General features: G+C 40.2%; 2 protein-coding genes across 3 annotated transcripts; one reads left to right on the top strand and one right to left on the bottom strand.

Moving 5' to 3' along the window:
• Positions 1-324: 324 nt before the first annotated feature.
• il12rb2 (interleukin 12 receptor, beta 2a) lies at positions 325-17,321 on the top strand. Its single transcript, XM_017721244.2, has 16 exons — positions 325-457; positions 650-784; positions 914-1,153; positions 1,490-1,604; positions 2,037-2,206; positions 2,653-2,795; positions 7,177-7,318; positions 7,990-8,069; positions 8,651-8,852; positions 9,107-9,280; positions 10,443-10,541; positions 11,896-12,048; positions 12,398-12,541; positions 13,370-13,469; positions 13,571-13,658; positions 15,308-17,321. The coding sequence occupies exons 2-16, from the start codon at positions 658-660 to the stop codon at positions 15,770-15,772; spliced, it is 2,442 nt and encodes an 813-aa protein (XP_017576733.1). The 5' UTR covers positions 325-457; positions 650-657; the 3' UTR covers positions 15,773-17,321.
• serbp1a (SERPINE1 mRNA binding protein 1a) lies at positions 16,759-25,562 on the bottom strand. 2 transcript variants are annotated; one of them, XM_017721256.2, is made up of 8 exons: positions 25,205-25,562; positions 23,593-23,776; positions 20,284-20,424; positions 20,099-20,170; positions 19,643-19,717; positions 18,980-19,151; positions 18,405-18,590; positions 16,759-17,868 (listed from the first exon to the last, which is right to left on the bottom strand). In XM_017721256.2, the coding sequence occupies exons 1-8, from the start codon at positions 25,458-25,460 to the stop codon at positions 17,809-17,811; spliced, it is 1,146 nt and encodes a 381-aa protein (XP_017576745.1). In that variant the 5' UTR covers positions 25,461-25,562; the 3' UTR covers positions 16,759-17,808. The 2 variants fall into 2 exon arrangements, with proteins under 2 accessions (XP_017576745.1, XP_017576751.1); XM_017721262.2 differs by having other exon boundaries at positions 20,099-20,167; positions 25,205-25,561.
• Between the last annotated feature and the right edge of the window lie 312 nt (positions 25,563-25,874).

The raw sequence follows: 25,874 nt of genomic DNA, 5'->3' as shown, positions 1-25,874 counted from the left end.
CAAGTCACCTTGGCCGCCTCCGAAACCACATACTAGACTATGCTATACATATTATTGCTATACATGCAGTGCCTGTTGGTGTAGTAGGCAGATTGGGACGCAGCCCGTTTATCTACCCTCCCGGAGTATGAACGCTGTTCTTGGACGGCTCGTGTCTCTTACAGCTGAGGAGAGCTACAGGAACTGATGAGGCTGACCTCAGAGCAGTGCTGCTGATTAAATATGGGCGTTGCTTTTTTTTTTATTCTATCGTGTGTGTGTGTGTGCGTGTGTGTTGGATCTTGGCTCCGCCCCCTGCGCGCTCCTGCCTCAGCAGCGAAGGAGCGCGCGCACATGAACGACGTGTAAGAGAGAAGTAGACGACTTAAACCGAGAGATTTCGCTTCGACCTTCCGAATTAAATTGGGTCTAAAACGACCGACTGGAGCGTCCCCGCAAATATGGACAGATGACCTAGGTGAGTCACTCCACTCAGCCACAGAAAGAGCTGGGCTATAAAGTTTTGTGGACTGGTAAAGGAAGACGATGAAGGCGGCGGCAGAGTCACGGTTTACGCAAAATGACTCATTAGCACTAGTGCGCTCTGCCTCAGCCTGCCTCAGCTCTGCCCTTTATCATTAGGCTATTAAGGCTATTTCTGTCTCCTCAGCCCTCGGCATGGTGGAAGTGGACGTGCAGCTGGAGCAGGTGGGTTCCATGCCTCTTAAATGCAGTATTTGGCCCAACTTCATCTTCCTGCTGGTCTTGGCTACTGGAGCACCTGTTGGCAGCAAAGGAGCGGATGGTGTGTAGCATAAATTTTAAGACCTCCTAAAGTCACGTGAATTCGTTTTCAGCCGTGTTTCGTGTCAGCCTCACACGAGAATAGCCTGTGCGTCTCACTGTGTTTGTCCTGTGTCTGCCTGTCTCCCAGAGAAAATATGCTCTATACACTCGAGCAAGGAAGTCCACATGGGCTCCAGCTTCCAGGTCTACTGTATCTTCAAGAAGGAGTGCAAAACTTTGATTTTCCGAGATAATGTGCCCTTACAGTGCACAAGCTGCAATACAACCCATGTGAGCCTGAGCATTGTGAATGTTACACGGGCCACCACCCTCGCCTGCAGATGTGAAGGCAATCCAGAGCCCTGTGGGACTGACATCACTCCGGGGTGTATGTATACAGCACAAAACTCAATTCAGCATTCATTAGCATAGGTTCTGCATAACTGTACATGCACATCTGCTCCTCCTGAGGAAGTTTCTGGGCTCAGTTTTCACAACTGCTTAGAGAAATAGCCTGTTAACACTGGGTGTTATATGAACCGAGAACTGACTAGAGAAATGCAGGAGTGAAGACAGGGCAGTGCACAAGTGCAGTAGCAGGGTGCCGGCTGTTAAAACAGATGTGATGTGTACATGTCGTTCAAAGTTCCCTGTTTGTTTTAACGCATGACGCACAGTCACCCAGAGTAGATTCGGATTAGAAGCTTTGTGACTTCTTTTTTAGATCCGCCTGAGATTCCACAGAACCTCATTTGTGTTCAAGAAGGAGAACTCGGAAATGTGAAGTGCACATGGAAAGCGGGACGGGAAACCTACATCCCGACCACATCACGCCTGTGGTTAGTAAAGAGAGAAATCAGGTTGTCTTTTTAAGAAGGATCTTTGACTTCACTTATCACACAAAAACTTTTAACTGTTAACCGAACGGTGTGTCATTTGCAGGGTGCTTCCGAATGTTTTAAAAACAGTTCACATACATAAAACAACAACAACAACAAAAAATCATGTTTCTTTTTTGAAAATCTGGCGTATGTCTGTTTCGCATTTACAGTAGAGTGTAAGACCCTCTTGGTGCAGTGTTAATAGAAGAAGTTTATTATTGCAAACTTAAATATCGTCTGTTACTGATATATTCTGTAAAATGTTGTAATGTGATGCTGTGAAATTTATCAGTACTGCCTAACTTCATGTGTACCAGTTAAACACAAACACTCAGCCACTCATTTAGGTGATGTTACATATTGTGAGTCATATTGTTTTTGTTTTTGCAGGGTGGGTGGAGACCCTGTTGATTATGAAAGCGGTACACTCCCTGATGGGACCCTTTCAGCCAGTTTTCCCATTCCAGGTGCACAGACTAACTTCTCAGTGTTGGTCAATGCCAGCAACAGCCTGGGCTCTGCAACTTCAGGTGTCCTCAGCTTCATGCTCAACGACATAGGTGCAGTAGAAAAACAAGCCTGTATTGTTCACTTTATTTGAAAAAGTGATGCTGTCTCAAAGCAATATCATACAATTTGGACTGTCACTACTGATTATTTTAATCAAGTGATACATTGAATATTTTGGTGGTTAATTAAGTGTTTAAAGCTTAATTAAAAAAAGGTCAAGCAATAAAATGGGCTAAACTAAACAATAACTAACCATAAATATAATTTCAAATATTCATATTTAATTATTAATCTTAATCTTTTTTTAAAATAAACATTTAATTGGAAAATGAAGTATTAAAAAAATATGAAAAGACTTTATGAAAAAAAATGACCATAAATGAGTGTCTGCCAGATACTGTGTTTATTTCAATATCTAGACAGCTCTAAAAATAATACAGAACGTTTACAGACTGACTTACGCCCCATGACTTTCTGGTGTTCTGTCTGTGTACAGTGAAGCCTTTGAGCCCAAATATCAAGAAAGTGGAGTGCACCTCAAGACAGTGCCAGCTTTACCCAGACAATGCACAAAGCATTCAGCTCGTAGAGATCCAGTACAGAGCGGACGAGGGGAGCTGGAACACCGTGTCATTCAATGTAGGTACTTGGAACTCACATTGCAGATTCATTGTAATGTATGAAGTCTGATTGGTTAACTGATATCCACAGGCTCGGCATCCCTCTTCAAATACCAAAAACCACTTTATGCCATGATAAGCTGATGACATGATAAGATTCCTAGCACAACATGTGCAGCAGCAGACCGTTGACTCATGGTGATGCTGGCAGCCCACAAAACCTAACTGATTATATTAGTCTGTTAAGCACAAGTTCTTTGAGGGCTGATTCAGATCTAAACAGAGAAATGTCAGGGGGATTTTGCCATCCCCATGAGGTGACATAACTACCATTTATTTCACTAGTAAAAAGCTTGGAGCTTTTTTTTTTAAATAATCTGTGCACATTTTATTTATATGCCAACTTTTAAATACCAAATTTGTTCTGATAACTCCATTTGTAATATAAATGTATAATATCCTCAAATGTCTTCTCAAGTTGCACTGCCAAGTAAACAATTGAGCCAAGAAGTAAAGGGCATTATTCAGTGCCTTTCTTGTGCACTAGAAGTTATCAGTTTAACTTTTTTAAAGTTGACACACATCATATGGTTACTTTTTTACATTAATCCTAGACATTAAACTGTTCTGTGTATATAGAGGTGCTTTTTAAATTGATTATTCACTTAATGATGTGGCATTTCGTTGTATTTATTAAGGCAGACCAGAACAGTGCACAAGTATAGGAACCGTTTTGAACTGTGTCAAAATAAACTGGGACTAAGATTCACCTATTGGTCAAAGATCTGTACAGTTACAGTCTTTAGTATCATAAACAAAAATAACAGTGTGTATCTGTCTAAATGATCGTCAGCCAACATCAGTAAGGAGGGCTTATTTACAGAGGCTCTACAAGTTCTGTAGCGACCAGAATAATTTAAAGTTTTTTAGACTGTATTATCAAGCACCTTGGGTGCGAAATGATAAAATTATGAATGCAAAATTTCTCCAATATGTGGCCACAATAAAGTATGTCAGATTTAGTTTAAATGCATTTTGCCGCTATCAAATGAACCAATTAGAAACAGTCAAAAACTTTCATGAACATGGTTCGTTAGCTAACTCTGGTGCAAAGTGTCCTTCATCATTTTAGATTAATCTTTTTTGTACATGCTCCCTGACAAAGTATATAAGCACCAAATCATTCATTTCGAGTCATAGTTCGGATGACCAGTTCTAAATAATAGCTTTTAGCTTAATTCTTTTCAAATTGAGACTATATTTTATTTGTATGACAGCAGAAAAAATCTCAGAGGATTCACAAGAAGTTTAAAACCACTGATGTTTCTCAAGAACAGAATGGCCTGGTTGTGGTTTGCTGAGAATTGCCAATGTTCAGTTCTGTAGTGAAGTCTCATGCTACATTATACAGGGTGTATCAAAAGTCCCAGAACAGGTTTTATTTCATTTTATTTTTTATTTCATTATCGACTTTTATCTCTGGGGTCATCTCAGACATATTGTGTATGCTGAGAAAATCCGCAACAAACACCACCTTCAGCACCGCATCGTAAGGGCTTGTGACAGCATGAAAAATAAAATAAAATAAAATGGTGTCCTGTGACTTTTGAATCACCCTGTACATTTAAATACACTAAGATAATTTTGCTCTGATGTGATTATTTGTCGTTTGTTTGAAATTATGTCTAATGCCTAAAAAAATGCCAACACAGTTCCTAGAGCATTACACTCTAGGACTTGGAGAAAAGATAAGCATACCTTAAATCTTAACAAACTCTTAATAACCCTTTATATTAATAAACATAACACTGATGTCTGTCTGTTGATTTTGACGTGTTATTACAAACAAAGTTCTAAAAAAGTTGATAAAACAGGAAGCACTGATTTGTCAATCTGCTTTGAAATGAACTTAAATGGAAACTATTATAAAGACAAGATATTTAATGTTTTACCTTATTAACTTCATTGTTTTTTGGAAATATACGCTCATTATAAAATTGTTACCTGCAACACTTCCTGAAAAAAGTTTTAAAGGGGCAACTTAAATATTGGGAAAGATTTTAACCCTCTAAAATCCCAGGCTTATTACATACTAAACCATATTATTCAGTAACCAAAGGGATTTTAGAGCAAACTGGTTGAGCGATTCATAGGTTATAGAATTGTGTAATAAATTTGCGCCTGCCGTGAACTCTAGCCATTTAAAGGGTTAAACAGGTGCTGCAGTCATGCTTGGGTATTAAAGGATCATTCAGAAATGGTTTAGTATTTTATGAGCAGTGATGGGTAGAGGCACAACACTTCGCCAAAAAAACTTCTTCCAGCAGTTTCTGTACAATGTTGGAAGGATTTTAGGTATTTCACCCTCTGCGTGCGGAATATCATAAAAATTTAGAGAATCTTGAGAAATCTCTTTGCGTAAAAGGCTAGGCTGAAAACCACAACTGATACCATGACCATCGATACTTCAGACAGCACTTCATTAGAAACCGACAAGCTTCTGTGAGGGAGGTGGCCACATGGGCTCAGGAATACTTAGACAGAACCATTGACAGTAAACTTTGTTCATTGCTGCAGCGACAAGTGCAAATTCTGCACAAGATGTGCACAGTGGAAATCATATGTCAACATTGTCCAGAAACACGGCCAGCTCCTCTGGCTTCGAGCTCAACTGAAATGGACTGATGCTCAGAGGAAATGTGTATTGTGGTCGGATGAGTCAGCTTTTCAAACTGTTTATTCAAATATTAGATCACTGTTTCTGTTCTCTAGCCAAAGAAGAAAAGGACAATCCAGATTGTTAAATTAAAAGGGCAGGTTTTTCATTTAATGATTAATGATTCTGAATTGATTCATAAATGTCAAAAATTGATTTTCTAAATATTTCATTTATACCGTAATGTTGACGGAACGGAAAAAGCCGCACTTGGAAGTGGGTAAGGACAGTGCCTGGACAGTCTCTGGCGGCACATAACAAATAAACACATCTGAAATCTGACCAACACACTGTGCATTAAAGCCAGGGTAGGTCAGGAGTCACAACCCAAATGTTAAGAAGAGCCTTTTTGTCCTTTGAACAAAAATCAAACCACCTTGGGAGCCACAATATTTAATGTCCAGTATGTCTCAGTATGTGCAAATGTCCTATTGTAGGCTAAAAAATATAAACGAAAACACAGACTTACTTTGCCCTGCTTTAAGCTTTAGCTCAGCTAAAGCCGCTTTCCTCCCCTTTCCATCAGGAAACTATTCCTTCTCTCATTGTTTGGCTGTTTATGAGCCTGAAGTCGCTTCTTAGTTTCCAACTTCTTGTTTGAATTTTCCCGTTCCACCTTAAATGCTGCTGCATCAAATGCTGCTGCATCATTTAAGGTGGAACGGGGAAATTTGAAAGAGAAGTGACTTCATCTTCGCAACTTTTTAGTGTTTGACAGTCTCTCATTGCAGATTTAACGTTCCAGGAAACTGCGCTGCATATAAATGCAAATAAGTCTGTTCGTCTCCAAATGTTCGTCTTAAATCTCTTTGCCTTCTCATAGCTAACAGCGAGGCGAGACTTCGTTGCTATGTGACCTGCAGTCTTCTCAGTCGTTGAGAACCAGGACTTTCGCGCTATGTTGCACACTTTGGAGCCGAGATTCAGCGTCCAGTCTCAAAAATATTTTACTGACACAGTGACCCCTGACTCTCTACAACGAGACCAAAACCGCAGTTATAAAATCACTGAATTTAACGGGCAGGACAACTGTAACATGCTGCATGGATATCGACTGCCACTGGATCTTATGTCACAGCGCATTTCATCGCAGATTAGTGGCAACAGCGTCTCAAACAAGAGCAGTGAATGAGATCCTTCTAGATCACTTCCATTTGATTTATTAATAGAACATAATGGAAGTAAATTCATTATGGATCACTACAAATACTTTGGTTTAAAACTACTGAGTCCTCACACAGTAAGAAAAAAGAAATCCTGTATAGAAGAAAAAGACGCATCAAGATGCATCGATAATTGTTTTATAATCGCATTGCAGCCGTCTGAATTGTAATCGAATCAAATCGTGAGGGGCCTAAAGATTCCCACCCCTAATATATACTAGTACTTTTTTAAATAACAAAATCACTCTGAGCACTGCAAAAGCAAAGTCTACAGTCATCTGTTTCAGGGTTGTTTCTCTGAGCATATCTATTGTGCTAGAAGTTAAGTACAATAATTTATAGTGCATACACACAGGGCAGTAAACATACACTGCTAGTTCAAGTACTTAAACAATTACTTGTCATATGCTCACAATGTTCACAAAAACCACTGCAAAAAGACACCCAGCCACCCTCACCTTTTTGCCAAGTTTATTTATTTAAGATTACACTTTTGTGGTTGAATGTTCCTATCTTTTCAGCACACAAGTTCAAACACAAGCTGGACCATAACTTCACTGAATCCGTACAGCCTGTACACGTTTCAAGTCAGATGGAAACTTGGCCCGACCAGAGGAGTGTGGAGTGCGTGGAGCAGGGCTGAGAAATTGACTGATGAAGAAGGTGACAAATGGACACTTTAATGACACATGTACACTGTTCATTGTAGCAAAACTAAGGAACATTGTTAAGTTAATCAGTATAGATTTTATAGCTTCATTCTTTTTAATCAGTGATGCTGAGTATAAGGTCTTGAAAGGCTGAGGCGTGTATGGAAATAGTGTGTCAGAAGTAAGATGGCGTTAGATAACTCCATTGTACGTTCTGACGCAAGTTTGTGTCAGTTTTTTGTCAGAAAGTCTTTGGTGCTGCTTGTCTTCCAAAAGCCTGTCTGAAAGACATGTAGCTATAGTGGGTACTTTTTCCTGTTATTGGTTTTCTTGTGTCAGAAAATGTTATTACAAACATAGGGTTTTGCTAACTTCCCATTGAGCATATTGGCTTCAGCGGAATCATTCCTGAATCCTTGGGTTTCACCACTTTTTGCTAGCAGTGAAATTTACCCTGTATATTCTGTAGCTACAAAATGTCCCAAAGAGTGTTGGTTGACTGAATTGAAAGAAAGAATCTTTTTTTTCAGGTGATAGTAGACCATTGAAAGACATTTAGGTATAATTCCTAATGATACCCCCTGATACTGCTGTCTTTGATAATATTGAGATATATTAACAAAAAATCATGTAATTTAAGCCTTAAGAGGAATACATTTGTAAATGCTGTAATGTTTTTTCTAGCTCCTGCAGCTATGGTTGATGCTTGGTATATTGAAGAAACCACAGAAAAAGTCAAAAAGAATATCCACCTATTTTGGAAGGCAAGTATTGCTACACAGAGTTTATCCACATGTCAAAAGCGTATTTTGTGTGTCCAGTAATTTTACACTCAGACAGCTCTTTGGGGAATGTATTACATAAAGTGTTTAAATCATGCTTCCACAGCCAAAGATGACAGGATTTTGGCCTGAAAAATACTGTACTTTTTCTCTGTTTGCTTCTCTGTATGTATGGGAATGAATGGTATAGTCATGTTGTTACTCCAGACAACCCCCCTCCCTAGGAACTACATAAAGGTCAAACCACTACTGAGCAATGACTTGCATGATGTGAGCTGCATCCTTCTAACCACTCTGTTAAAGCAAGAGCTAGAAGGCTTTCAAGTTTCAGTTTATGAAAAATCACATAAAGGCTTAGAGGAAATGACAGTGCTGACTGCTGTCCTTTCCAGAGTTACTGCCATCATGATTTTTTTCTCATGCTTCATTGAAAACGACCAGCTCAGAATCCGGCTTTTGGCCGGCTTGGAATGTTTAAGATGTGTGGAATTGTCCTAAAGCTAAAAGCAGTGCAAATGGACATGAGTTCAGTTTGAATGTGTGGTCTATTACTGTTTGATTAGGAGCTGAGCAAATCAGACGCCAGAGGAAATATTCTGGGGTATAATGTGAGTGTGGTGGACCAGGGGAAGAAAATCTGCAACACTTTTATTACACCCCCAGACAGAAGTTACAGAGTGCCCTGTTCTGTGTGTAATGTAACCATCTCTGCCGTCAACTCAAAGGGCCAGTCTTCTGCCAGACTCATTCAGCTGCAGCCAATAGGTATGCCATAATAACATAACAATAACATAGCATCAGTTCTCTTTCTCTTCTTTGTGTTGTTTTTCCTTTCGCGTGAATTGAACATGCTGCAGTTAAATACATACTTTCACACATAAAACCTGCAGTTCAGGTAAATGTGTTTGAGGAATTTATGCATTTTTTAAAGACTTTGTTTTTTTAATCTTAGCTATTAACATCTAGCTATTAGATGTGAACAGTGCTTAACACATTTCTGAACAGCTCGTTTTGTTTAGTCTCTGCAGATAATTTTTCATCTATCAAACGCATTGATAATCACAGCATCGCCCTCTCCTGGACAAGTGAAGGCACAGTGAAAGAGTACCTGGTGGAGTGGTATCCTGCTGGATGTAAACAGCAGCTTCAGTGGATCAGAGTGGAGCACCACCTAAACACTATCCACATTACTGGTTAGTTATACTTCTGTAAATGTATAGTTGTTTTTCTTTCTGGATTTGTCACTGACCTAAACATGTAATATGACCTATACAGTCAGATAATGCTTGTGAAAAACACTGTTGTTCACAGGTACAAGTACTTAATTTCTGTGCTTAAGTACTTTTTTTTTTTTAAATATTTGTACTTTATTACAGTATTTGAAATTTTGAATACTTCTACTTTCACTCCACTACATTTCAAAGTACAATATCCTACTTCATACAGTGGGTGAAAATAACATTATCTATAATATCTGAAAGACCAAGATGCCCTTTCAGAATAAAACAATCATAGTGCACCAGTAACCCCGCCTCTAAACACCAGAATAATCATACCTTCGATACGCTTTCAGAATTAAACAAAATGCCATAAAAGTGTGTGTGCCATTGTAAAATCAGATGCTTGATACCTCAGGAGTTGCATGGGGAGTAAAATTTCAAACATTTCCTAAACTGAAATAATGATGGATTGTGATATGTCACAGCCTTTTCATTTTGATACTTATGTACATTTAAAAGCAAGTAGTTTTGTACTTTAACCCAAGTACAGATACAGTTTAAATAGAGGACTTTCAGTCTAGTGATGTTATGGGCTATGTTGATCTTACAAGAGCAGTTTGACATTTTGCTGCATAACTGTGCCCAGTCTGAGAGCAGCGCTGCACTGCTAGCAAAGCGGTGTTGTTTAGGGTAGTGGAAAGTTAAGTGTCTTGTCCAAAGATGCAACTAGGTTTACCCAGTCAGTGCTAGAATTTGAACCTGCACACATCCCTTTATTAGTGCATCTTTACTACCACCCGCTTATGTTTTACAATGTGTTTCTCCACTTACAGCGAGTACTAAATTAAACTCTACTAAATTTGTGTACTTTGTCCACCATAGGAAACAGACCAAAACTCTGTTTTAACTCTTTAACAACTCTTTAACATTTCCTACTTTCCTAACCGTCGGTTAGGAAAGTGAATTATTCTTGACTCCATGGATACCACCTGAGCCCCAATTTAGTGGGCTCCTGTTTGTTCATTTTTAGGATATATGTTTAGGATGTATGCTTAATGCATGTTAATATTATTAGTATTTTTGGACCAAAACTTTTGATCTCCTGTCTGTCTCGCTCTTTCCTCTCTCTGTACAGGTTTACAGCCTGCTGAATGCTATGACGGTGCAGTAATTTATTTTCGCCCATCTGGGACAAGTAAAGCTGTCTTCAGCAATATTGCCACATGGCCATCAGGTAGGGTTGGGTGGTATATCAGTATAATAGTGAATACTGGTATGATGTTTTCTCATGATGTGAATTTTGTCGTACTCTGGATACCTTGATAAACCCAAACACAGTGAACCAAAACAGTAATAAACTAGACATGAGTATGAACAGCTAAAATAACTCTTATAAATGCAACATAATGGTATTTTAGACAAAAGTGCACCACTTTGGTATTTGGTTATTTGGTGTAGGTTTATGTGGGCGCATGCACAGCGAGTGTATTGTTGGGCATGTGCCATGTACATGAAGCCTCATGAAAATGTTCAGTGCTGTCAATCATGCTGGGCAATGTTCGCACATATTTTTATTTTGCGAGGCTTTATATTTTAACACTTTTGTTTTGTTCTGTTGGACAAAACAGATATATCCCTTTCATTTAGGGTTGACACATATGTGGTTCTGCTGTCAAATCTGGCTAGTTCTAAAGTGCAGCGCTGGTAAAAATTATACAGTGGTGTACAACATCTCTATTTTGGGCTACTTTCTAAATAAAATACTATATTAATAAATATGTCATGTTTTACGCCCTGTTTCAGACATTCAAGTTTGGATGCATTTGGGTCAGTTTCAGACTGCAATAGCTCGTGTGCGCTGGTCATTCATTAACATTTGTGCTGTTGAGCAGATCAGCAAGAAAGTTCTACAAATATACTTTTACCAAATGTACAAACAGTCAAATCTGTCACTTTGATATAACTCTTAAAAGAGCATTGTACATTTGTGTACCCTGGACAGCATTTTGACTTGCCATTGGGCAATCATTTCAAGCCTGGTGGACCAGGAAATTATTAAGAACAACAAAGAAGAACAAATCAGCTGGTAAAACCTAACAAATGAGCATGGTGTAACTTTAATGTGATAAAGTTGTGGAATAGTGAGGTATCTTTGTTAGATATAGCAAATAGTGAAATATTATTTTAGAAACCAAATACAAGGTGCAAAGTAAAGTTGAATATCAGTGTTTTTGCTGCTCCAAGCCATTAAAACTGAAGAATTAACTAGAGTGTGTAGTAGGTTTTAGTACTTTTTAGTTCCTGCTATTACTGTTATAATAATAATAATAATAATAACAGTGGCAACAATAATAGTACTAGTAGTAATAACGATAATTTCTGCAGTATTTTGTTTCTTACTATTATTTTTTTTCCACCTTTTTGATATTGTGATATCATTATCGTCAAAATAGTGGAAAATACAGTGATTTCATATCGCCCATCTGTACCATCAGGGTAAATACCTGCTCATAATAATGATTCAGTTCATAACAATTGAAGGAGAAAAACATACAGATGTCATAACAACTATTTCCTTGAACCCACAGCTCCACAACAGGGCCCTAATTGTGACACCATGGTGAAATATGAAAGAGTGGAAGTCACATGGCAGGAAGTTCCTTCAGAAAAGAGAGGAGGCTGTCTTATCAGACAGTACAGGATCTACCTGCAGGAGCCAGGAGGCAAAATTAAAAATTACAGTAAGAAATTAAACTACTCTACACAGACCATAACTGAAAAAAAACCCACAAGCTTGTCACATTAGTGCAAGAAAACAGGGGTCACTTAATTAGCTCTTGTTTAATCAGTTGCTTTGTTAAGAAGGATTTAAATGATTTTTTGGTAGATATTCAGTGGATTGAGACTAATCCGTATGTATTAATATTTGGCGAAACTTGACCATACTGAAAATATTGACCATGTTAAACTCTGGAGCCCTGTAATTAAGCCCCTCCCAGTAACATTCCTATCTTGATGAATTTTGGAAAATTTGGCAAATCCTCCTGTTTTTGTAGTTCTCTGAGATTGTGAGACATGCTGTTGTTATAGATGTTAGTCACCCCCAGAGACAGTATACTATTAAGGGCCTGGCCCAGGGACAACCATACAAGCTCTGGATCTCAGCCGTTACTACAGCAGAAGGACCCAAAGGATTTGAGTGCCACTTTGTAACACATCAAGGAGTGCCACCAGGTAAGCCAAAGCCAGCTTTTTAGTCAGATTTAAAAATGCCATGCTAGCAGTTATTTTGTTGGTGAATACCACTTCATATCATCAGTCACAAGGTCATAGGTCAATACTACCATGCAGAAGCTTCAGGGGCCCATTTACTCCATCTTTCTTGTATTTTATTATTTTCCTTGAGGCCAACTTATGACGCTTACATGCATTTATGTACTAAAATAAGGCTTAATTAATTTTACATGACCATTCCCATATTACCTCTCTTTATCCATTAGAATGAAGCTGTTTTTGTTACTGTGTCTTTAAGACAGGTAAATGTAAATACAGTAGAGCTGATTGGCTGTCTTGTTTTGTCTCTCATTCAAAAAGCAGTCCAGGCTAAAACACTGCTCATACCTTCACTGTGAATGGGTGGCTAAAGTGCTGTGGCTAAATAGGTGCATGTATGTATCGATGAAACAATTCAAATTGGGCAGTTTTTGCAGCTTAGTTTCTCTGTATGGCTTGTATGGACTGGGGAATAAACGGTATGTTATTAAACTTGAGCAGTGTTTATAAACTACAACAAATCATTGCATTGCAAGTATGAAGTAAATACATTTTTTATGATATAATACCTTTAACTAATGAACAATCTTTTATCCACAGTTATTAGTGCACATTGTTATGATTAGCTTCTAAGATTCTCAAAATGTAGTAAGAATGGATTTGTGAATTAATATTACCTCATGTCCTCCTGTACTGAGCATTGTATATGCATCATATTTTATATCTATTGACTATATTCAGCCTCTCTGTTACTCATCTTAATGAGCCACCAATGTCTTCCTTTTTCAGCTGAGAAACCTCTGGCTCTGGTATTGTCAATTGGCAGTGCAATTTTCCTGACCTGTCTTTTTCTCCTGTGCATCTGTCAGTTCTCCTCAGTACACAGAAGGTGAGTACACAAGAAACAAGAGCCCCGATTTCCCAGACTACAAATTTATTATATGTGAACATAATTTTGAAAAACACTGCATGATCTGATTTGTCTTGCAGATTGTCCCGCTGTTGTCACTGCCTAATGCCAAGCATTGTTCCAGATCCTGCAAACAGCAAATGGGCAAAAGAGTGTGCAAATGAGAAGGTACCGGCTCACACTCATTTGCACACAGACTGAATATGCTTTTCTCTACAGATGCAAATATGCCATGCCTGCTTACACTGTTCATCCCAAAGTTCATAGACACCTGCTTGTTCAACATTTCTTCTCAAGTCAAGGGTGTTAAAAGGGCGTTTGTCCATCTCTCTGCTGCCGTAATAGCCTCTGTACTATTTAGGGAAGGTTTTACACTAGATGTTGGAACATTACACTGGAGATTTGATTGAATTTAGACACAAGAGCCATAGTGAGGTCATGATGGTAATGATGTTGGATGATTAATTCTGGATCACAGTCACCACTGCAACTTATTCCAAGGGCATTTGGTGGTTCACCAAATAAAGAACCAGTTTCACTTCTCCACAGACTAATGCTGGGGGGCTTTGTACCACTTTAGCTGACACTTGTCATTGGGCATGATGACCACCATGATGATTCATCCAAAGCATCTCATTCTATTGACATTGATTTTCTATAGAGATTTAGCAAGCTGGTTGTGCTCAAATGAATGCCTGTGTCAGAATTGGTGCACCTTAAATGAGCTGAATTTACTAATTGTAAGAGGTGTCTGAACATATTGTGTATGGACATACAGGGAGATTCAGTCAAAAGAGGCCCCAAATATTCTGTTGTAACTCCCGTTGGATGCAGTAAATTGAACCAAAAAAAATTGCTACATACCTTGACATATGTGTAATCGATTTTATTGCATGCGATGCTGAAAGTGATCTCCGTTTTCTGCCAGACACATGAATGGGTATGGGGGTACGCACCCAGAAGTTTCAAATGCAGGTTAAACATTGTGATGGCTGTCTGGCGCCTATCTCATTGCTCATTGTTTCATTCAGATTGCTTCATCCTAGAGAGTTATTAATAAATATTCAGGGCCTCTTTCTGTGAATCTCCCTGTATTATTATATACTACCAAATGCTAAAATATTTATATTTAAAGGGTTAAATGTTAATTTTAAGAATTTTGGTTGAAAAAGACAAGCAGGTAGAAAAATGTTTATCAAAAATGTTAATTTTTTTCAAATTTTCCACATATCTAGTGGATTAGTGAGGACATGTTTGGCTAATGTAGCTAACAAGTAGTGGAAGATTGAACACGCATGGCTTTCTGGTCATAAATTAGCATTTGTTTTATTTGTTATATGATATACTGTAGTTCAGTGATGTATCCATCAGCTTGATCGGTTTGACAGAATTCATAATTTTATGTCTTTCTTCTACCTTCCTTAATCAATACTTAATCAGTAATCACCCACGGCATTAAAAAACGAACCGATGTACAGGCTTACGAATACAGACATGATATTTGTCTTCCTAGAAGTAGCATTAGCTGTCTTGCTTCTTTCTGCATTAGCAAGTGGGGAGAAAAGAAAACAGTTCAAACAGCCCATCCTTATATATTTGCCACAAAAAATGCTATTTGTGCAACAGTAATTAAATGAGAAAAGGGGCAAAAAACTGGTCAACTCCAAATCCCTGGTTTAGTAGAAGAAAAAAAAATCACCAGAAAAGTAATGAATAGAGTGGATGTATTTTTCAGTGACTCTCCTGATAGGTGAACAAGTCTAGCCTGTTAATCTTTGTGGCTTTTATTGCACTGATGTCACTGTTCTTCCTCAAAGGGTGAGATGAAACTGCAGTTGTACCTCAGTGACTCCAGTATGAGTGAAGAGGAGCCAGATACCGTGGAGGTGCAGGAACTTCCCCAGGAGAAGTTGCTCCAAGGAGAAACTGTCCCCATAGATGGAGCATGTCCATCAGTCAGCAACTTCGAAGTTCAGGCCCAGGAGCACCACATCCCTTCATCACCCTACCAGCCCATCACCACCAGCTCTTACCTCAAAAGCTTGTCTAACTCTTCAGACACTACTCAGGCCTCCAGGAACACAGACATTACTGTAGACTACATTTCTACTCATGGAGTATTGAGTGGAGAAGAAGATGATGAAGAGGAGGAAATGGACATGATGGGCTTCTTTCCCTGCCCAACAAGCCCTTTCCTGGACCCTCTGATGCCCACTGGAGGAAAACTGACTCTAGATATAGTCAAAATAGACTGCAGCGATTTAAACCTCTGCATCCAGTGAAATTGAACTGTGCTGCGTGTATTTATACTGAGTGCTACGTGTATTTATACTGTTGTTTACTTTACTCTCAGACATTTACAGTTGAGGTCCACTTCTGGCAGCCACATTTTAAAATAAGTCACTCAACACTGTAACACTAACAAAAAGACACTTCACCAAAGCAGTTCAGTTCAGTAAGAAACTACATTACTAGGCAAATCATGTAGCATCAGAAGCAAAAGTACTGGTAAATGATGTAAAATAGGTTAGTTTTGGTAAACATTCCTTGAATTTGTACTCCAGATCAAAAGTGAAGAATGGGAATGCCAGCATTTATATTGCCCATTTTCCACAATGTACCAGCCATAAGCTGGGGGGACCAGATTGGTATAACTTGCTTACACTGCCAGTAGTTTCTTTTCCAAAATATTCCATACTGGTGTTTTTGGAATACCCAGATTTTTTGCAGTGATTTGCACTGGAATTTGCTTAATCTCATGTTCTGAGCCTTTCTAGTTTTCATCTTGTTTTGCACTTTTCACATCAAAACAAGACCCTAATGCCAAGTCCAAAGGCTACAACTAACCTTTACACATTTAATATCCCTCATGTGCTTGCAGTGACAAGAACATGAAGCATGAATATAAAACCAAAGTAATCAATTTTGCCTCATTGCTCCAGTAGTTTTGCTTCGCTGTATGTGGTTATGAATATCTGTTAGAAGACCTTACTGCACCAGCTCAGTCTAATCTACCCAGTGAAGACCTGTTACCACAGAGCTTTAACGTTTTTTTCTGGCTTGTAAAATGAGACCATAATGTACCTCAGTTGAGTAGTGTGTTGTAAATACAGCTGTACATATTGACAAACACTCAAGGATTTTGTATTTGACCCTCATCAATTTTCAGTTTCTTAATGGAATAATGAAGTGAGAAACATTGGTGGTACATTTCCATTTTAAGTACACAAACATTTTAAGTGACTAAAGTCCACACACAACCACTCAATATGAATAGACCATCTTTTAATTATGGACAGAGGTCTGAGTAATAGCAGGGTTAGAATTCACACATTTTCATAACACTCAGTTGTTCCACACTGAACAACTGGTATTTCTTTCAGGTCAACTATGCAGTAGTGCTGTTTCCAAGAAGCTACGGGGCAGAAAGAAAATGAAAAATTGAATCTAAAACAGGACTGATGCACTAAAATAATTTGAACTTATTCATACTGGTATCAGTAAACAGGAGTGCACAATGTAAACCTGACATTTTTAAAAACCTAAAGGCTGTGACAAAAGAATGCATTACTGTCCTCAGAGTAACCTGCCACTGATGTCAATGTACACTGACTCTTACAATGGCCATTCAACAAGTGTGACATTCGGGATATATGAAAACATTTCTCAGAGGATTATCAATAGCTATGATGAAGGTAGAAGAATCAAAGATTTTGGCATCAAGCTACAAGTCAAATCACTTGTTACTTCATTCAAGACTTCAGATTTGTAACTGTTAAAGGCTTATTGTGTAATCATCGAGAACTTTAACGCAAATCTTGCTCTAAAATGCAGTAACATTTTAAAAACAAAATACTCAGTCCAGTATTTTGTGCAGATACGCTTGTAAGTGATCCCTAAAGAGAGTGTCTAAGGCATAAGAAGAAAGCAAGCCAAGGGCCACCACAAGCTAACTGAAGCACTCTTCACACCTATTTTTGGAAATGCATATTTTCAAGCAGCAGTACAAAAAGTATTCATGGAGAATGCATAACGTCTGAAAAAAATACTGTATGAAAACATCCCTGCTACCTTATACTGAATACAAAACCTCTACCAATAATTTGCTTCCGAGTAGCAAGAAGTCCTTTCTTTTTTTGTAAGATTTTCTCCTTTTTTTCTAAAACAAGTAAAATTCAGTCCTCAGGGGTGAATGGGATGGATGACAGTCTTCCATCATTTCATCTGCTGAAGGATTCATTAGCATGCAAGCCTCGTAGCGAAGGGCCCAGGGAGGGGGCTCAGTGGCATGGCTGATCATAGCTACCCATCAGGGAGCTTAAGCCAGGGCCGGGAAAGCCTCCGGGTCATCCACATCAGGGGCCAAAACTCCGCTTGACTGAAAAGTGAAAAGAGGAAGAGAGAGGGAAATTTTTTTTTAAATAATGAACCAATATACACAACAGATCTTAAAGACATGATTAAAGCTGTCTGGATTGAAGCACAAGTTCCAACCGCTGTGACAGAACAAATATTACAGGAAAGTCCAATTTTCTGTATTTTTACCTTCACTTAGAACATTAAGTTTGTCATAAAACAACTTTATAGCAGCTACATATTTACGTATTTTTAAGATGCTTTACAGCAGGGTTCGTCATAAATGGGCAAAAAAATGGACTAAATTGACTAAATTCAGTGTAATTGAAACTGACAGTAAAAAACAAAAAAAAAAATTCATTATAGAGTCTGACCATGACACATGACTGATTACGATCAAAGACGAAAACTTTGTAAATTTGTGATCAATGAACTGAAATTCTATTTTATACTGTCTAGTGCCAAGAGCTTAACCAGTATCAGGAAGACATCCTGCAGTTTAAGGATTTAGTGACGAGTTTTGGTCTACACACTTAAAATACCCTCACTGAAGCTTACCTTATCTGGCCTGCGCTCACGAGGCGGCCTGGCAGTTCCACCCCCACGGCCTCCTCTTCCTCCACGAGGTCCACCGCGACCACGCCCAGGGCGGCCCAGGTCTCCAAAGTTAATCTCCAGCTGGGTCGTAATGTCGTTGGCTGGTTTGCGGAAGTGGTGATCACCAGAAGCTTCATCAGAAGGAGACTGATGGAAGGGGGGGGAAATAAAAAAAATAAAAAAAATAATTTTAGTTACTTTTAAACAGCTAACTTTTCAGATAACTAGATGATTAATATAAATTTTAGTGCTGTCAGAAAGATGACTAAAAATAACATCACAACTCCCAGCATGCCATCAACATTTAAATTAGTTTTTTAAATCCAGCAAATCATAGACACTACTATAATCATTAAAAAAATGATATAAATAGCAAGTTGTGAATGCAGCTGGGAGTTTTAAAATAGTTTCTCTCAGTACAACACAAAATGCTTTTCTGAAGCAAAATTCTATTCATCTGATCCTTTTGTTCACTTTAATCTTGTACCACACAAAGGTCTGAAATCACATTCACATTTAAGGATAACTAAACATACATCCTTGGCCTTGGACTTGTGCAGCAAGTATCCTTTCTTCCAGTCTGCTCCCTCGTTGGCCTTGCGAATGTTGAAGTCAGCCTTAGCCCGCTCTTTGTCCTGCTGGGCCTTCCATTCATCTAGAGTCATCTCCTTAGCCCCTTCCTCTTTTACCTCTTCAGCTTCATTCTCCCTGAGACAGGATCACACCAACACGTCACAGTGAGCATCATGAACCAGACAGACATAACAGCCTTGCTCTAGTGAAATTAGTACTGAAGTCCTGACCGTTAAACACTACCTACTTCACAGTGGCATGCGCGCAAGCAGTTATTATGCCTTCTGTACAAAAAAGGTCAAGGAGCTACAACAGAATTTCGTAACCTACATTTAGGGAGGGGGGAAAACCTGTTAATGTTCAACTTTCCAAGTAATGAACGTCTGCGTGTTTATTAAAAAAAAAAAAAAATCCAATAAAACACTGATTGGAGATTATCTGGAACTATTTTAGGCAGAACTCATTTACTTCCAACACTGCTGGGGGTAAACGGAAAATTCCCCAAAAACTTCTCACAGTACTAAATAAAAGATCTTAAAGAAACAAACAAAAAAACCCTCCAGCAATTCTGTGTGTTGTGGCAGGTTCATAATGACACACCAAGCTCATAGAAAATGTTTACACACTTGTTCTCAGAGTCAGCAGGCGGGTGCTCTTCTCCCTCATGGGCATCATCCGTTACATTTGACTGGTCAAGCTCGCTGAAAGGAGAAAAATTATAAATTCACAAAAATGTGCTGGGATATCTGAATTATCTTCTGAAATTCCATGTGAACGCTTGTTCTTCAGCAACATATCATGGCTTCTACATAATTAAAAGGTCAGAGACATGGAATAAATGAATAATTCCCAACAATAACTCAAATTATATACCAGCATCTACAAGAGCTAAAATGCAGAAGTGCTTAATCCCAGTACACATCCCAATCCCAAAACCAGCACATTACATTCACTTCTGTTCACTGAACTACAGGGAACATCAGTCTTGTACTTCCACTGTTTCACACCCATTTATACCAGCTGATTTTGCACTTTGTTCACAAACCCTGTATACATGGGCATGAATTAGCTCCTGCACTGACCTCAGCTCATCCTTGACAGTGCCCCAGTTGTGAGATCCACTTCCTCCTCGCTTTTCCTCTGCTTTCAGGCTGCTGAAACAAAAATTCACACTTAGCTTTGAAATATTAAAGGTGCACCAGTGCTGCACTGGAACACAAATCTGCATAGCATAAAATGACATGAAAAAGGAACTGGAATGACTTACGATCGATCGCTGCCACTGTGTCTATCAAATTCACGTTTGCCACGCAAGTCAAATCCGTCGCTTCGGCCAACACCTCTGCCCCGTCCTCCGCGGCCTCCTCTGCCGCCTCCACGACCACGGAACGGCCTGTCCCCAGCAGACCTGAAAAGAGAGAGACGGTCAGAGTGAGCTAGCACGCAAGGTCAAGGTGTTTATGAAAATTATAAGCACAAACCAGTACTACACTTTTACAGCTATTCTGTGCACAGCTCTGGTCCTGAAGGGCTGGTGTCCAGCACAGCTTGGAGGTTTCATACACACCCACTAAACCTGACATTACCACGAGTAATCAGGTGTTCAAGTAGATAAAGCACCAAACTCTACTAAACAACTGCCCTCTAGGACCAGAGTTAGCCTAGAGAATAAGAGGATATTTATTTCCTATCACATCTACATTACAGCATTAACTATTTGAAGTGAACACACACAAAGTATGTGGATATTTCAGCAACAGATTTTAGGGCAGATTTCTTAATCTTTGAATGATTACTACTAGAAACTGTATGACGATATGCAGACTGACACTTCTAAATGCTATTAATACACAACTGATTTGTTTCAGACACACACTTGTGTCAGCTCGTTTGGATTACTGTAATGCTCTTATCTAGTTTACGCAAGAACTCCATCACACGTATACAGAGTGTGCAGATGCTGTGGCACGCATCATCCCTCATAGCAAAATTAGGGAATCTATTTCTTAAGCAGCTTCAGTGGACACGCCGCCTCTCAGAAATAGTTTTAAGACACTTTTACTGTTTTTTTTTTTTTTTTAAATGCAATCTCTGTCTAACTCAGAAGCAGCCAAACCTGGCTATAATCTATAGAACTGACAAAAAAATAGAGAGGTGGTTGAGTAGCTACTTATATCAAATCCATCATTCAAGCGAAAACCCTTAAATCATTGACCAAAGAAAAAGGAAGTTTTTATCCCTTAACATGTGCAGTGAACAGAATAACAGTTTTGTGTTATCTGGGATCTACAGACTTCCTTCGGTTCCCTCTTATAATGTAAATGATTTAGCTGAACTTTAAATCCATACATCAAACTCAGAAATGATGATTCTGGGTGATTTTAACTGAAATTAAACGCATTAACGCATCCGATCACTTCAAGGAAGCGTGTAGAAATCTAGAGCAACTAATTACAGAACCGACAAGCAAACTTTACAGGACATCAAGTCAACTGTAATAGGTTTAATTTTATCCAACAGACAAAATTCTCTAGGCGTACTGGGCTCTGGTTTCAGTGCCCTATCAGATGCATTAGAAATACGAGCATAATAAAATCAGGCTCTCGGATGGTGGATAGAAGAAATTTTAATGACCATGGATTCTTAATTGACCTGAAGCTCAGTGACATTCAAATCAAAGATTTGATCCATCTTCCTTGCTTAGTGCAAGAAACAAGGTACAGGCCCTCGCAGGAAGTAAAGGCTTACTTTCCTACATCGGAAAAGCTAAAGCCGAATTCTCCCTTCACATTACTTCAAATCCTGGAAGACAGTTAATTTTCTCAAAAATCAACCAATGCCTATTCCAACCCCTGTATAAATTATTGTAATTAATGTATTGTGTAATTATGTGTAATTAATGATCAACAGACTCCTGATCAGAGAGAGCTCTGTCAAGTTAATATTTACTGGGTAATAATAATGATACAGAAGCACCCCTCAATGAAACAGACACCCCCTGCTGTTAAAAACGGTCACTTTACGATTCTCCTCGCAAATTAAGTAAAGCCCTTAACACCAATACTATTTTAAAAAGTAAAAATAAAAAGTACAGGAGATGATATTTTACACCCATTTTTTATTTGAGGCTTGCGAACCTGATTATTTTTGACACTGCAGTTTTTTTTTCTTTTCCTTTTTGTGAAGCAGAGGTCCCAGTATCTGGAAAACAGCTAATGTAATTTCACTTCACAAAGGAGGTGATGCCTCAGATCTTAACCATACACCCAACTCAAAACTGTCAATCTTAGAACGATGTACAACAAACGCACTTTTAAATATCATTTCAACGAACTTACATTTAAACTGGGGCCATAAACTTAGCATCCTGTGTTAAAGTATGTATCCCAACGCACACAAGGATAAGGATCACTGAAGCTACCGTCCATCCTGTATCATGGTGATGTGATATACAGATATACATCTACTCTGAAATCTCTAGCCTCTGTATAGCATTAAGATTCGTTACTGGTGACCTGTACAACACCCATCGCTGTGTTCTACATGAAACGGTTGTCTAGTCATCTCTGGCTGTGCGTCGGGAGACACAATGGCTTTGTTTTATTTATACAGTGCTTATTGGCCAAATGCCATCGTACATCACAAAAAAATGCTCAGTGTAATAAAGTTAAATGACACTTAAATCCCACAAATGGGGAAATTCCACCTCTGCATTTAACCCATCTGTGTAGTGAAACACCACATAGTGAACACACACACTAGGGGGCAGTGAGCACACTTGCCCAGAGTGGTGGGCAGCCCTATCCACAGTGCCTGGGGAGCAACTGGGGGTTAGGTGTCTTGCTCAAGGACACCTCAGTCAGTCACATGCTGTCGGTGCTGGGTATCGAACCGGCAACCTTCCGGTCACAGGGCCAGTTCCCTAACCTCCAGCTCACGACTGTCCCCTAAAGCATTTATCAGACCCGATGATCCTGTCCGGATCATCCATCAGGTGCCCGAGGCTGTTACTGAAGTGGCAAATTTAGCTTTTACCTACAGCACCAGTGAGCTGGGATTCACAACATGAAACTAAAGCTTCGCCACAACTGTTACGTTAGATAACTCCTAATGTGATTTTGGCATGTTTTAGTTACTGTTCCACCTTTGTTATTCTTTTTATTTATTATCCAGTGCCAAGTTATTGTTTTACATTTTCTACTCCTTCATTTCATTAAATGTTTTTCTGATTATTGTATTGCTTTTGTTTCCAAAGCCTTAAAATCAAATATCCTAAACCATGGTACTAATACTATACACCAGACACTAGTCTGTTTTGACCCTCACTGCACTGAAGTACATAACTAGTTCATAAACAGCAATTTAGTTTTAGTTTATTATAATTTCACATTTTTAAAAGAAGAGCCGCTGAAATTCATGACGAATCTTAGAATTTGTACCAAGGTAACACTTAAATTCATGTACAGATATAGAAAGCAGTGCCGGCCTAACGTTTTCACTTTGTTTCACAACGTGGTCTTAGCACACTTTTTTCAGTTTCTTCATAACAAAATACCTGTCTTTCTGCATTACTCACTTTTCCACAGAGAACTCTCCACCCTCAGCTGGCTTCTCATCGGCAGGTTTGTCTGGCCGGCGCTCACGTGGGGGCCTCCTGTCAGGCCGCCTGTCTGCCTGGGGTCGACCCTCGCTCTGACCCCCCTGCTGCTGGGAGCCCTGCTGAGCTTGCTGCTCTGGCCGCCTGCCCATTCTCCTCATGCCTGAAACAGACACAAACGAAACTTTATCGAGCACAACACAAATACATTACAACTTTTTAAATGGTCATTCATAACCCCTCCCCCACCCACCCCACCCTACGAGGGCTGACATTCTGATCCTTTATCTTGGTCATGGTGGGTGTGTGTGGGGGGGGGTCAGAACTTTGACATGCTCAAAGCTTTTTGTTCAGGATGCTTGGAAGAAAGGTTTTAAAAACCCTACACCCACTGTCGCTGATTTGTCAAACCTTCAATAAGGCCACTGATGGTGTAGCACCAGTGCAGGTCCTGGAAAGGCGCCGCCTGCTGACCCTGATCCTCAGTCCACCTACCAAAATAGCAGCGCGGTGGAGCTGCACCTGTCCGGCCTCCCTCCCTCCACCCAACGTGCGAGCCCTGAGAGTCGAGCCACAACAGTGGCAACACTAGAAAGCTCTGGGACGAGAAAGCGGAGGCATTTCCCCAAAAAACCCACGTCCCTGCTCTATGTGGAGCTTAGCAAGTACGATTCAGAAAAATCTCGCCCCGCTGCCACAGCTCCGCTGCCGAGGCTGCCACAACGAAGCTAGCTCGCTAGTTAGCTAACACTAGCTGGTTAGCCAGCTAGCCAAGCGCGCTCGCCTCTACTTCGCCCGATATAAAAGCTGAAGAAGCTGCGCCTGAAAAACGCCTCTCGATATTGAAAGGCATCTACTCATTCTTAGAAGCCTGAAACTCAAAAAAGGGACAAAGCTGAGCAACTTCCATGTCTGACGCTCAAGCCTCTAACTGCTCCTCTCCAGCCACGAGGTTTCACGAAGCAGCAGTCTCTCTGGCCAGTTTCTTCTAATCCCCCGTTCCACCTTAAATCGAGCAGCCGTTATAACGCCTCGGCGGCCAGAATGCAACTGCAGCACTAGGTGAACGTTGTTTCGGCTGAACGGGAAGGTTCGCACCTCAGGCTGGCGACAGATAAGCCGACCTCAGCCTCTTACGGTCGCCTCCGCCTGTTCACACCGCGGCGCTCGCTCTCAGCCCGCCATCTAAAGTCCAGCTCAAAACCGGGCAAAACGCTCCAAGCAGCAGCGGCCGGGCTCACTCGGATTACAGCGCGCCGTAAGAGTTTAACACGGCGACGGAGCGGGTAAAGCCCGAAGCCCGACCGGGTCCACATCACAGCGAGCGTGGCTGTAAAGTTGCTTCTCAGGCATGACAACAGCGTGATGGAGGAAAGGCCCTCGGCCGGCTCGGCAGCAGCTGCAGGCTTAGCGAGCGCCATGCCGAGCCGAGCAGGAGCCGATCAGGCGGCAGACGCGACTTTCTATTGTGTCGGGCTACAAACACAGACGCGCTGGATGCGCGACCTCATGGTGCAACCCGCACACCCCGAGCTCGGGCTGGAGAAGCGAGGGCTTCGCCACATTACCCCTGAAGTGCACACGCGCTCACCTTCCTTCTTGAGAGAAACGGGCGCCTGTGGCTCTTCCTTTTTCTCTGGAAGTGGAGCTTTTCTGTCTTTCTGGGACTCTTTCTTGGGCTGCTTTGCAGCCTGAGCCGCGCTCTTGGCGGCACCCGGAGCGGGCGCGTCCTTCTTCTTGGTTTCTGCCTGCTTTATCAACTCGAACGGATCCCCTTCATCATCAAATAGCTGGTCGAACCGATTGGTTACGACGCAGCCGAAACCTTCTTGCAGATGTCCGGGCATGATGGCGCCCCTTCAGCAGGATTCTCCTCCGATTCTACGAGGCTTGGTGCGAGCTACTCGCTTGTAAAGGCCACAAGATGGCTGGGGAAAAGACTTTCGCTTCTCTTCCGGCGTGGGAAACATCCGGGACCTGCCCTAGTAACTCTTGGGATTTGTAGTCCTAACGTTTGGCACTTGCAGCGACAAAATAAACTTACAGATAAAATAGAATAAGCTAAATGCATTGAAATGACCACGTGGTTCAGTCATTAAAATGAGTTTGTTTAGAGAAATGTAGAAGGCTCGGTGAATGATGTCAGTTCCTATGTTGTGAACTTTTCTGAGCGCTACAGAACTACAACGGCAGTTAGAAATGTAAAGGCCTCAGTGAGACCTCCGGAGTGTTTATCAGCTAAGGTCTCTGTGGGGCATGGG

Source organism: Pygocentrus nattereri, chromosome 26, assembly GCF_015220715.1.
Source record: "Pygocentrus nattereri isolate fPygNat1 chromosome 26, fPygNat1.pri, whole genome shotgun sequence".
Lineage (NCBI taxonomy): Eukaryota > Metazoa > Chordata > Actinopteri > Characiformes > Serrasalmidae > Pygocentrus > Pygocentrus nattereri.
This window is presented reverse-complemented; position numbering and strand designations above follow the sequence as displayed.